General features: G+C 34.6%; 1 protein-coding gene across 1 annotated transcript in view; it reads left to right on the top strand.

Annotated features, from left to right (window-relative positions):
- The window catches only part of Ced-12 (engulfment and cell motility Ced-12), a 45,586-nt gene that overhangs the window by 9,073 nt on the left and 22,235 nt on the right, over positions 1-14,278 (top strand). Inside the window, exons 3-5 of the mRNA XM_069830943.1 lie at positions 6,619-6,864; positions 9,158-9,612; positions 10,589-10,719. Coding sequence (XP_069687044.1) covers positions 6,619-6,864; positions 9,158-9,612; positions 10,589-10,719 — 832 coding nt within the window. The remainder of the gene's footprint in view (positions 1-6,618; positions 6,865-9,157; positions 9,613-10,588; positions 10,720-14,278) is intronic.

The following is a 14,278-nucleotide window of genomic DNA, read 5'->3' as shown; positions in this document are numbered from 1 at the left end:
CCAGAAAACCCCTTGATCACGAATCTGTCCAGCACAAGTTATAAATTCAGAGTGGATCAACTGGATTTGAACTAGGGTCCCTTGGCTTATAAGTCCAACATGCTAGCACTGAGCCACCTTCGCGGTTTCCAACCAAAAGTAGAACCTGAGATATTTCAAGATATCAGAGATGACATTATGTTTAAAAGTCAGGAGTGTCACTGTTATACAGATGACACAAAAAGACAGTAGGTGGGTAAAATGTATAGGCTGTGTAAAAACTATTGTGATGAAAAGGGGAAACCTTTAAAAAAAGAGAAACAAACAAAGAGAGAAAGAGGACGTTTGAACAAGTATTCAACACTAAATTTAACATTGAATTTTTTGTTCCAATAAAGAATCAGTGTTTTTTCTTGTCACACGACCGGTTTCTAGAATGTTACACCTATTTGATAGCACTATTTGTTCGGTAAGTGTTTCTGAAATGCCGGATAGTAGTTATCGACTACATAAATCTTCCCATAACTCATCTGAAGCTAAATGAACAGATAACTCCTTATGTATTCAATAAACATTGAATATGGCAACTGAACAGCTGATACCTGAGCCAGAAAGTCATTGTTAAACAAATTGATGATGTTCAAGGGAATGCAGCTTGTAGGATTGTAATTAGTACATACGTTATTTAAGGAGCAAAATCACATTTTTCTTATTCCTTTGGACTGTGATGATAATTACATTAAGTTAATTATAATTTCAGGAACATTGAAGAATAATGTTGAATAACAATAAATATTTTTTCATGTTATTTTACGAGATTGTCTTAAAATAAGCTATGTTCGATCTTCAGATATGCGGACAAATCAATATCCACCCGAAATCCTTGTCTAATTGGCGTCAGTTTTCAAGATTTGAGCTTTTGAATTGTATTCTCATCCTTGTAACAAAGTAAGAAGGTAAGGTGCGTTAAGGAGTTGTAAGCATAAAGAGTTCGGTAGCCTATTGGATAATGCATTAGCTCCATATCCAAGAGGTTAGTGGATCGAATACATGCATTTCCTACTTTTTTCTTTCTAGTTCTTTTCTTTCGCTGTATTACTGTATTCTTGTACTGTTATTGCAAGTTATCTTGAACTTTCTGAGCGGGGACAGAGGGGCAGAGGGAAGGAAGCGCGTAACGTGGGTGGAGCCAACTGAGTTGTTTGCGCATGCTCCGCATCATAATCTCTTGTCAAAAAACATAGAACTATTTCCTTCACTGGGTACCAGTAGTGTTAATATAGAGCAGCAACCACATGGTAGTAATTATGGTGAAATCACACCACCGCAGAAAAAAGTAACGCAGTTATCCACAGCGGACAAAGAGAAATTATCGCAAATATAATTAAATGTTGTAATGAGGAAAAATTAAACAAATGTTTGCTGAAACCTCTTGATAAGGAATATGAGAGAGCGGCTAAATACTATGACAAAGGTATTAGTTCCGTGAAGATAATTAAGAATAATACTGAATTACAACCGATTGAACCTCACACTACTCCGGGAAAGAATAGGTATGTAATATTTAGAAATTATTGCTATAATAGTTATGTACAATAGTGTGTGTACTGTGAGCGACATAATGAATTACTGTTGTAAGTTATTATTTTGTTATAGCTCTGCAAAACATACTATTTCATTCCAGAATTAGGACTTGTGTAAAGTTGAAGTGGACGACTTTGATCAACATGTCATTCGGGATACAATCTAAGAATTCTATCTTGTTCAGAAAGTAGTACCTACATTTAAGAGAAGATAATTCGGAATTGATGATGCCATTGACGAAATAATAATTAATTTTTGACAAAGCAATGAAGACGATGACGATAATAACAGCAATGATAGGGATATAGATTGTATATAATTATAAATTAATGTAAATTCAAATAATAAGCCTGTAAAATATTGTTATAAGAATATGTACATTTCAGCCGTAGGTGTAAGTCATGTAGGCCTGGATAATGTATAGAAATAGCTGTAGTAACTCCGCCATTGCCGGTCCCCAGCTCGGATGAGAGAGGAGGAGTGTACACACGATTTTATTTAAATACTCACTCATTACAGGTTAATTAAAACCTGCTACGAAACCATGTTCTCCTCTCAAAACCAGAGTGTCGTGAGATGATGATGTCTGTATTGAACCAAGTTCTTTTACAGTAGAGAGCCATGATGTGAAAAAACCAACGTTTTCTGAAAAGAGTCACGTTACCTGAGGGAGGGGCATCCTTGCCATGCTGTTACGTTGATGAGTACATGCCGTACAAAGCAGTTCGAAAGACAGACTTAGGGGTTGTAAGGTTCAAGATAATTTGCAATAACAGTATAGTTCATGTATTTTTATCAGCTCTCTTTATTCCTATATTTATTTTGTTATTGTCAAATCTGATGTTATTCTATAAGTACATACAAACATCAGCAGCATGAATAGATGACAACCTTCTCCTAATAAGAATTCTTGAAATATAAGAACAGAAAAGTTGTGTAAAAAAAATGTTAACATAACTAAATTCTTTTAAACATCATAGAAATTTCTTCCAAGTTTGGTGGCCATTTTTTCAGCGAATAATTACATAAAATCTGTGATGGCAACTCCAATTCATGGAGGTCCTTAAAGAAACTGCTGAAGTTGTTAAATACCTGTATCGTCGATGATGAATATTATATTTTTATTGTGTGAGAAGTTAAAAAGTCAATTAATTTTTATATCAACCGTAGTAAATGTGTAATATTTTGTCGCTAAATTGAAGTTAAAATTCACTAAGTTTGCAAGACTGCTAAAATCAAACTGAAACATGTGTCACAATCTAGGGGCCAAATTTAATGCATAAGTTACTATCGAATGCATATCTATTGGTCCGATAGATTTGCTTTCAGAAATTGGCACAGACTTATCTATTCTATAAAGTTATAGAACAGCTATGGAATAGATATGGTATCTAGAGTTTTATGCAACTGAGCATTAATGAAAACAATTCAGTGGAAGAAAAAGAGAAAATGTAAGCATCATTAGATATTCATTTGAATTCTAGCAGCAATGTTTGATCTACAAGCTGTCAGCTATGCAGAGTCTCCAGTGAGAACAAACTACCTACAAAATAAAAAGATAAGAAAAAAAAACGTGTGCAAAAGGGGGTAGGGGAAAGTAATTTTATTTTATTCTGATAATTTATTGTTAAATGAATAATTGTTATATGTGTATGCTGTTCAAAAATGTTCCACAATTGAGGCATAGGTAAAAAAATGTAATAAGAGTCCTCTTTATATCCTAAGCCAGTTTGCCATTTTTACCCAAATGACTGAAAAATAATGCTGGCATCAATTTTCAGGCATCTACCAGTAATGAGAAATTCAAATAGAATGATGTAAAGAAGTCTGTCTGTAGTAAGGAAGGACAACTCCTGTTTACTATGCGTATTCTTACAAAGATGACGAATTAATGAAGTTCATGATCGACAAACAAAAGACAAGAACCAAAAGCAATATTGAAGCAGTCCTCTCTCTACTCTATGAGGAATCTCCTAGTTTCTCCAGTGCAAAAAACATCTATCTTCGTAGTGTATCCAGCTATTTGCTGACAGCACGTGTTCCACTGTGTTTTACTATTAATTTCCTGTTCTTACAAATGATGGGTAAAAAGCACGATGCTGGTTGTATTTTTCAGCAGCCACATTCCAAAGATGAGGTGTATTCAGTATATATTGGAGAGAATTGTCCAAGGTTAGGGATTGCAGATTTTAGATTAGTCCTGTGGAAGTTTGTGACAGGGCAGTTTAAGAGGATATGTTCCAAATCTTCGTTATTGTTGCACCAGCAACATATTGATCGCCCATATCGAGGACTTGATGGAACTGGCCTGAGCAATAACCTAGTGTCCAATCCCTACCTTCTCGTGGTGCAGCTGTTACCATTTTGCTTATGCAAAATGAACTAGCGGGATGGGCTACCCACCAAATAGCACTTGTCAGCTTGGTGGGCTTATGACAGAGACTGATCCTTTCTCTTTTCTACTATCAGCCTCCCTTTCCTTTCCTTTTGCTCTTTCCTATCCAGTCTCTCTTGGCTAACTCTTGTTCTTTTCGACTCTGATGGTATTTGAGCATTTGAGGCCTAGGAGATCATTTCAACTATCCTTTTCATCTATATCTATTCAATACTTAATAAACCCTTGTAGGTACTCACCTAGTGATGGTGAGGTAGCTTTAGTCCTTTAGATTGAGTTAATAAATAATCGAGAGGTACCTACATAAGCTGTAAAAACATCTACTACAGCCCCACTCTTTTTCACTAACAATGATGGCTATCTCAATGTGCGAAAAAGATAGATTTTCTAGACCCGTGCAAGTCTAGGATTCCCATACGTCCTCTTTTCCCTGGACATGTCCTCTTTTTTAAGTAAAAAAAGTGTCTGTGCGAGTTTTATGGAAAAGAACGATATGTCCTCGTTTTTACTCAAGGAAAAAAACTACTTTTAAGGGGAGACTGTATTTCCATATCTTACAATGTTAAATTCCTCAATTTTGGATGAACTTTTCTCAGAAGTTATAAAAGATACAACTCTGTGGTATAATAATCATGATGAAGATCTGGAACACATTCTTCTATACAGTCCATCCATAAACCACAAAAGAAGTAAATTAAAATCATCAGTACCAGTTGCAGAAGACAGCCCTACAGTATATACTGACTACACCCCAACTCTGGCTACTAGCAACAGGCATCTATAATGAACACCGATCAAAATAACCTCATTTCTCATGAAAAACAAAAACTGAATAGACTACAGTGGACTATAGTGGACTTTATGTTATTCGCAAACAGCTGGACACATTAAGAATAGAAGATACAAATCTAGAAAAAAGACGGCATATGTAACATACCTTTCAATAAATTTAAAATTCCACTTAACAGTTGCAAAAAAAATTTCATTGATATTTCTTGCATTAAGAATTACTACAGTATTTTTACTGACGATAGAGCTAAAAGCTGACAATTAGAAGAAATAAAATCATATTATTTTACACATTAAACTACCGAAAAATGATAGAAACTAAAATTTCATTTTTTGTCAAAATTTGGTGTACAGACTCCCCTTAAATGCAATCTCGCTGTGTTGTGTACAGAATATTAAGTATTCTACGCTTTTGTTGGCAAATACAGTTCAAACAGAGTTACAAAATGTTATCAAAAACTGTTTCACATTTCTACAAAGCTAAAGCATAGTTTAATTATTATTAGCCTAAATATCGATGTTCATTTTATTTTTAATTGTTGTCGCCTGATAGTAATATGATATGCATAATTAAGTTTTGTCTTTAAAAAAGATGATTATGTTAGAACTTTTGCCAACAGGAAGTATCCTCTTTTTTATTAGAAATGTCCTCTTTTTCCATTATGGATATATGGTAACCCTATGCAAATTCAAAATAATGTCTAGTGCTTATCACTGGTTCTACAGGCAATTTAAAGTAGAGAAGAAAGAAAAAATGTGATTATCAACATTAGCTGTATTATAAGGATTGTTATTATACTTCAGTCTGTAGTGCCAAGACAAAGAGTTGAAAAGAAGAAATCTGATTAGCTCTCATTGTCAGCTGAAGCTGTACACTTTAAATAGCATGATTGTGAATAAGCTTGTTCAGGTACTGTACCATTAATGGTGTAACATGTAGCTGAATACATAACTGTAACTGTATTGTTTTTTTATTTTAAAATTGTTGCTGTTACAATTTTTCTCATTAAAATAAAATAAAACACTGCAACTAAATTATAACTTGTTTTTGAATTGTAGCCCACTACCATCCAACAGTACTATCCCAAAATAAGATGTCATTGATGAATTTCATTAGTTGAGGGTTTTTTAATAAAAGAATTGGATAACTTGGAATGAAACTTAAGCTGTGTTTTAAACTAGCAATTGTAAAATGTTGGGTTCAATCAATGGATTTTTGTGCAGTTTGTGCTTGCATAAATTTTTCTCTTATTTGTAGATCAAAATATTTAGAAACTGAGGAAGACTGATAAAAGTAGGGAATGTAAAAAGTTGAGCATGAGAAGGGCTACTGTGATGTTCGTAGACATGTGAAATGTTTAAAGTGGATTTAATGCTAAAGTACCAAAATTTTATCTAGATGATCAATGTACTTTAATAAAGTTAGTAAAGATTAAGGCAGAAATATACAAAAATCATTTTTATTCTAATTGTAATTTTTGGAAAATATTACTTTCAAAATGCAGCTTTGCTGGAGAATAATCCATACATTAAAGATATAGAAAATTTACTTCTAGAATTACTGCTTACTGTAATAGTCTGTGATACTGTCTTTTAGGAAAATTGTTTGTGAATGATGCTATGAAAAATGTGCTTTTGTATATGTGTAGTGTATGCTTGAAAGAACTAAGTGTATGGGAAAAGATATGACCAATTTGTATTGGGAAGCAATAGTGTGTTTTGCACACATGCACATTGGATGGTGGCAAGCGCAAATAGATTTCATGTTGAAATAAGCCAATTCTGGTTCTGAACTTCTACTCCACACTCCTGGTTAGTATTTGAGACACATGTAGGCTATAACTGTTCTTTTTTAATTTGTCTTTGTCTAGGTTGTACTGGAGAATTCTTGTAGAGCTGATGAACATGAATGTCCCTTTGGCCGAACCAGTGTTGAGTTAGTGAAATTATTGTGTGAAGTGCTAAGAATTGGAGAGGCACCTAGTGAACAAGGACAGAACTACCATCCAATGTTTTTTACACATGATCATCCTTTTGAGGAATTTTTCTGTATCTGCATCATCCTTCTTAATAAGACATGGAAAGAAATGAGAGCTACAATAGAAGACTTTGTTAAGGTAATTTTTATATACAGGATGTTTTGAGTAATAATTTCATGTAAAGTTTTTTTTTAATTTACTGGTTTCTATAAGACAATTTGATAATAAAATTACCTATTATGTTTACGTCCATAAAACACGACACTTTATTGTATTCTTCTACTGTAAATTCAGTCTCTGCACTTGTTGTTTTTTTGTGTCACCACAACCACTAAAACAACCAACACCATCACCCCTCTAAAAGAACTGTTATGGTCCGTAAAAGTTTCCTCACCATCTCTTCATGGGGTGTTAAAGTGATCATCTCCCTTTTGATTTGTAATTTAAGATTGCCCTAGAGACATTCAGTTAACATGTTTGCACAGAATGTCCCAAAGGGTTTTTCCTATACTTATAGAGGGTATTGATGGAACTCAATAGAACAACCTTTTATTAGGAACTTGTATCTGCAGACAGTAGATAAAAGTGTTAGTAATATCACAGATGTTTACTGGCATATTAAAAAACAAATGGGGGGCAAAATCCAATGTTCTGAGTATTTGATTAATTAATTACAAATGAACAAATTTTAAACTGTTATATTCTTTTCCGTTAGCATTGCAATTTTATAACCACATTGATTTTCAAAGTTTCGAATGAAAATCTTGTTGGATTGTTACTCAATACAGTTTTGTAGTGTGAGAAACTTTTTTTGACATTGCACGACTTCACTGGAGCATATTTGAATAGGGTTAAATTATTGCTGTTTAATGCTTGTTTATCTTCACCCAGTGTAGCTTTAGTTTCACTTTGCATGTGTGTGTGTGTTTTTATGTTTGTGTGTGATGCCCACTCATTTCACTTACGTGATTCGGATTCCGCATATTGTGGATATATGGCAAGACTGTGACCCATTTTCAAGTTGCACACCACTTCAATGGGCCATGCTGTGTATGACGTATCTATGGAGATTTATGTCGTGTATTAGGGTGAGTGTATTGTGTAAGTGTTCGTGTAAGTGAAGTGTAATATAAGGAATGGTTGAGGATGATGATGAAGATGAGAATAGGAGAAGGGCAAACCCGGCACTGGCACATAGCCTACTCCTGTCGAATAGCACCAAAGTGACTGCCAGGCTTAATGTCCCCGTCCGACAGACGAATCACTATCAACAGTGTCATATGTCTTCTCTTCATATGCGGAGAGATTTGGGATTTAACCCAGGGATATTGGTGCACAATCTAGTGATTAGAAGTTGTGCACTGCCACTTCTCCTAGTCTCAAGATAGAAATTTTACACGAAAATCTCTGAGCCTGCTGGGAATCGAACCCAGGCCAGCTAGTCTGAAGGCAGATACGCTACCACAAAGCTCCACTTAGGATATAGTATCTTGTACATAGTGATATAACAACCATTTCGACAGAGCACTGAATTAAATTTTGATTTCACTTATTTGGCCTTTTGCTGTCTTTCAACAGTTCTGAACTTTATGCATTCATTGTTAAATTTTATGCAACTCAGATTTCCTGACAAAATTGTAGGAAATTGTTTTTTTTAGAATTTTTGTTGAAGTTGAAGCATTGCTGTAGTTAACAGCTTCTGTGATAACTGTAGTTTTCGCAGTAGCATCGAATTGCCTATTTTGGAACTTCTCGCGAACTTTTTTGAGTGTTTTGTGGCTAATCCGCTTACATTCTTGGATTATTCTATTTTTCAGTTCTTGAATATCCTCAGGTGGAGAGTATAAACAACTGATTTCGAATAGGCTGTATTACTGTCTAGCCAACAATGGAGTACATTTTGAACATTTAATTTAGTAAATTCAATTAATTAAATTTAGGAAATGACCCAAAGTAAACTGTGTTTTCATCCTTCAACAACCTTACAATAATAACAATCCAATTTTCCATATGATGATAGAAAACGAATGATGTGAGAACAAATGAATAATATGTATAAACAATTACTTAATACTCTTTCAAATTTAAATATCATAATATAGGGGTGCAATTTGAAATTTCAAAGTAGGATGGAGGTGAGGAGGTGAAACTTAAAATGCAATTAACACTGTTTTAAACTTCTCCTTCAATACCTACCTAAATTGATGTGTTTTTTTTTAATTTAATTTAATGTTTTGCAAATGTTTTGAAGAAAAATATTTGTATGTAAAAAAGAAACATTATTAACTCATTTGCTCACTCAACCGCCATTAATTAATTGTATGTACCTCTGTGTGTGTATATATTTTCCTACTTGTGTGTCTCAAGATGATGTATTGTTTGATCAAGTACATTAATGTTTTGTCATGAAACTATTTGACTGCATTTGCAGGTCTTCAGTGTGGTTCGTGAGCAGATAACAAGAGCACTTGTATCTCAGCCAACAGGCTTGGACAAATTTCGAGCAAAGCTGCAAGTGTTAACATACTCAGAAATTACAAATCTTTGGCAGCAGGAAAGAACCAACAGGGAAGAATGGGAATCTCATGCTAGACCAATTGTTGAACTAAAAGAACAAATCACGCCAGAGATCATGGAATTGATTCAGCAGCAGAGGCTTGGATTTCTTGTGGAAGGGACAAGATTCACAAAATACTCAATGAGAGGCCAAAGAATTAAAGATAAATTCTGGTATGTCCGTCTCTCTCCCAACCACAAAGTTTTTCATTATGGTGATTGTGATGAGAAAAGTGTCCCAACTCTGGAGGAGCTGCCTAACAAGTTGGCAGTAGTGGATATCAAAGCTTTAATAACTGGTAAAGAATGTCCGCACATGAAGGATGTTAGGTAAGTTCAATATACGCATGATTGTTCGGATGATAAAATGTTCAATACAAAATGTTTACAGACAGGAATTTCTTACATGAAAATGTCCACAAAAAATATCCAATTTATTCAATATCCACTGATTTGATTACATAAATGTCCAATGTAAAAAAGGTCCAATATATTTTCATAATTTTACTCAACTTCTTCATCCTGTGTCCCTGGCTGTATACGAAATTTTAAGTTGTATGATATTGCACACAAATAGAGTTTAACATCGTTGTTATTTTTATACGCATTGCACGTCCTTAATAAGTTTTTTATTCTCTTTTGGTTGGCAATATAATATATCCTGTTTATAGGAGGCCTAATAGCTACATGGTCTGCTTCGAATTGGTTAATCATAATTTCGTTCTATATATTCTGTGGTGGAGTTCTGTTTTGTTCATCTTTTACATTTGTCTTAAATCTGTTTCTTTCAGGAAACCATGCCAAAATTTCTTCATCTTCAGTTTATCCGATGACCTCTGACCTCTTTTACAATTCATGTGGCCTTCTGCAGTCCTTTCCTTTAGTATCACATTGATGCCTAGAACTTCAACTGCAGCAAGATCTGCCTCATGCAAATGCTGTCTTCATCTTTTAACATCGTTATGTTATCCACTTCTGAATTGCTTATACATCTTGAATTACAAGTTATTCTTTTCACGCACCGTCAATAACCTACAATTATTTATTCTACCAACAGACTCTGTGTGGGTGCATTTCTGCCAACAGAGTCTGTTTGAGTGCATATTTCTCGTTACTGACTTAAATTTCCAAACTTTCGACTTTCTGCCTCTCTGTGATCAAGTACCTGTAATGCATAGAAGCTCTCAGTGTGCTTCTGTAAGCTTTATATTTTTTCTGGTATTGAATATAATCTTGTTTCATGAGCTATTTTAAATACCAGGGTGATTTTATACTAAGTTATAAATGAATTGGTATTCATTTGCAGAGGACGAAAAACAACTCATCAGCTTGCATTCTCCCTCACACTTGACTCAGTAGAAGTGACATCACTTGATTTTGTGGCTCCAGATGAGCAAGTGTTTGATTACTGGACTGATGGAATAAACGCATTACTAGGTAAATTATATTAAAGAAAATTTATTTAATTGAAGACCTCCCTGGAATAAGGATGTAACCAATAAAACTATAATTCATGTTTCACGAGAAAGGAAAATAATTTCAGGGGCATATTTTATTAGGCCTATATTTACCAGCAGAGCTATTTCGCTAATCAAGGACACAAGTACAAGTTCATCCAGCTATTGAATGCAGTAATTTGTTATAAATAAATGCTTAAAAATTATATTTTCTATTTGTCACACATTTAAAAAATACGATAGGCCTACATCCTTTTTTCCGGGGAGATCTATTTTTTAAGTCCTCAACTTAGTTTGAACATTTTGTTAGACTAACAGTAAATATTTACTTACTAACATGAATAACTGATTGTTGTACATTAATTCAAGTAAAAATGTATTTGGAGTTTTCTTTAACATACACTTTTAAAAGAGCCAGAACAGGTCACATTGTCACACAAATTGTACCTACACCGATTTGACCTTTCTGATAATCCGACTTGTCTGTGGTGTAATAATCATGATGAAGATCTGGAACACATTCTTCTATACTGTCCATCCATAAACCACAAAAGACGTAAATTAAAATCATCAGTACCAGTTGCAGAAGACACAGCTCTGCAGTATTTACATTGACTACACCCCAACTCTGGCTACTAGCAACAGGCATCTATAATGAACACTGATCAAAATACCCCTCATTTCTCATGAAAGACAAAAACTGAATAGACTATAGTGGACTTTATGTTGTCAGCAAACAGCTGGATATGTTAAGAAGATTGATTGATTAATTGATTGATTGATTGATTGATTATACACATTCGTTTTGGCAGTGGTAAAAGCATTTCAGTTTCATTTTTATTAAACACGAAGGTAACTCCAAAATTAATGCACTGCTTTTTATTTCTATTCTAGATTTATTTATTTATGAACTGTAGAATCAGAAGCAAGTTTAGTTGGAATTGGAAAATTGCGTCTCTCTCAATATAAAATATTAAAAGAATATTTTAACACTTCTGTTACTGTGTAAGCAGGCCTGGCAAGAGCGTATGGAAGGAATGGCTGTATCCTGGGGGCCCGGATAACGTGCTGATAGTAATACGAGGGAGAGTAAAAAATTAACCTCAATAATTGTTTTTATTACATGAATATGTACAATAAGACTACAAACACTTTTTCACTTTTCAATATAGTCCCCAGTACTTTCAATGCAAGTGTTCCTGTTAAAGTGAAAAGTGATGAAGTGTTTGTAGTCTTATTCTACATATTCAATTAATAAAACAATTATTAAGGTTACTTTTTAACTCTTCCTCGTATATAGATAATTTAAAATGTAAAACTGAAAGTAATAATATTATTTAATTTTTGCGACATTTTTACACACACGGATCATAGTGAAATTGTTGCATTGGGCGTGGCATTTACCGGGAAAACAGTTCTCTGCTACGACAGATAGTACACACTTGTTCCATCTCCATTCCACCCCACACACAGACTAACAGTCGTTTGGTTGGCTTGTTCGGAAGCTGACAACCGTATATGTTCATGTTTTAATCAATTTTGTTTGCAGATCATGAGTTATCATTTTCTTTACTTGGTTATTTAACGACGCTGTATCAACTATGAGGTTATTTAGCGTCGATGAAATTGGTGATAGTGAGTTGATATTTGGCGAGATGATGTCGAGGATTCTCCATAGATCACCTGATATATGCCTTATGGTTGGGGAAAACCTCGGAAAAAATCCAACTAGATAATCAGCCCAAGTGGGAATCCAACCCATGCCCGAGTGGAACTCCGACTCGGCAGGCAAGCGCCTTAGCCGACTGAGCTACACCGGTGGCTGAGTTATCATCATAAATCTAGTGCTCAGAAAAGAAAGGAGAAGAAGGCGAAGGAAAAATTATCTAAGAAAGGACAGATAACATTTGAAAGCTTTGGTTTTGTGTTGAAGAAAGTTAGAATGTGTGAACAGGAGGAGGAAGTGGAAAGTGAATCTTTGGATCAAAGAAAAGTTATTCAAGATGAAGTCGAAGTAAAATCAGGATCTAATGAACGTTCCGAATCAATAAATACAACACGATCAGATTTTCCTTGCCCCACTTGCACCATGACCAATAACATCATGGGCAGCAACCTCTAGACCTTTTGATTTTGACATCGGGACACTAGAAAATTTGCAGCTTTCTACTGGGTTCATTCAAGAATTAGTTCATCGTGGGCCTAAATCACTCCCAAAAGAGTTTCCATGTGACATGGATGTGTAATTTATTTTCTCATTGTGTTCTGCAATATACCTTGAAAAATGGAGAAAGCGTACCAAGAGACGGACTGCCGTATCTTCAGCAAGTTGCACGTTCAGTGTTATGTTCTCCTGGTTTTTCTGGTGGAAGAGACTCTATGATAAATTACCTACACATAAAAATAGTGCTAGTCATAAGGTTTGTTATCGAGAGTGGCAGAGCTTGGAGAAACTTTTAAGTGAGGATTTAGCAGTTGATATGTTACATTCTAAAACCTTTAAGAATGAAGTGGACAATTGGAGGAAGATTTTAATCTGTATTTTGGATGTGATTCTGTGTCTAGGCGAAAGAGGCTTGCCACTGAGAGGGGATACCTACCTTATTGGTGATCCCAGGAGTGGCAACTTCCTTGGGATCTTAGAATTAATTAGTCTATTCAACCAGTAAATTTTAAGAATAACTTACAAACTCTTCAACTCCTGAATGTCCTTACTCAAAAGAAACTGATCAATCTATCTTCAAATTCTGCATTGCCTTGCGCATATTTACTACATTGCCATTAAAAGTTGTTTAGCCTGTTAGCGCGTCCGCAGGACATATTTCGCTCAACAATGTCGCAAGGGAGACTATCAAGTCTTGGCACCTTAGCTTTGGAAAGCAGTCTTGCACGAGAGTTGGACTTTGAAGAAATAATAGACTATTTTGCGAGTCGAAAGACAAGAAAAGCTCCACTGTAGATTTCTTAAAAGTAATGTTCTCCTAAAATATAAGTTAGTGACTTAGTGTATGTGTGTCTATATTTAAAATAAACAATAGAGAATAGAGTAGTGTAAAATATTTGTTCACTTTTGTAATGTCTATAATAAAAAGCATTCTTCAGTGTTATGCTACTTCACATACGAGTGTTACGAGTGTTCTCAACACTCGTATATTCTCAACACTCGTATATCGTTTGAAAGGGAGGCCCGTAAAATCTTAGCCAGGGGGCCCATTTCGGCTTTCTACGGCCCTGTGTGTAAGCTGCCAGAAGCTTCACATGTAGGGAGATAACACTTTGAGTCATATGTTGTGGAAATAATGGTGGGAAGTGGAAAATATTAATTTAATAATTTTATATTCATACTTATTTAGACCATAACAGTTTTTTTAGAGACTAATACATAAAAGGAAGATGATAATGATTATGATATTCAAACTTGAAACAATACTTGACTGTAAAAGTAACATAATGGAATATACCGGTATCCTCAGTTCTTCTCCTATCCTGACTGTGACTCGTTTCATATAAATTCTCTCTTCCCAATCCACATCAATTTT

Source organism: Periplaneta americana, chromosome 7 (assembly GCF_040183065.1).
Source record: "Periplaneta americana isolate PAMFEO1 chromosome 7, P.americana_PAMFEO1_priV1, whole genome shotgun sequence".
Classification (NCBI taxonomy): domain Eukaryota; kingdom Metazoa; phylum Arthropoda; class Insecta; order Blattodea; family Blattidae; genus Periplaneta; species Periplaneta americana.
The sequence above is the reverse complement of the archived record's forward strand: the minus strand, read 5'-3'. Positions and strand labels throughout refer to the sequence as shown.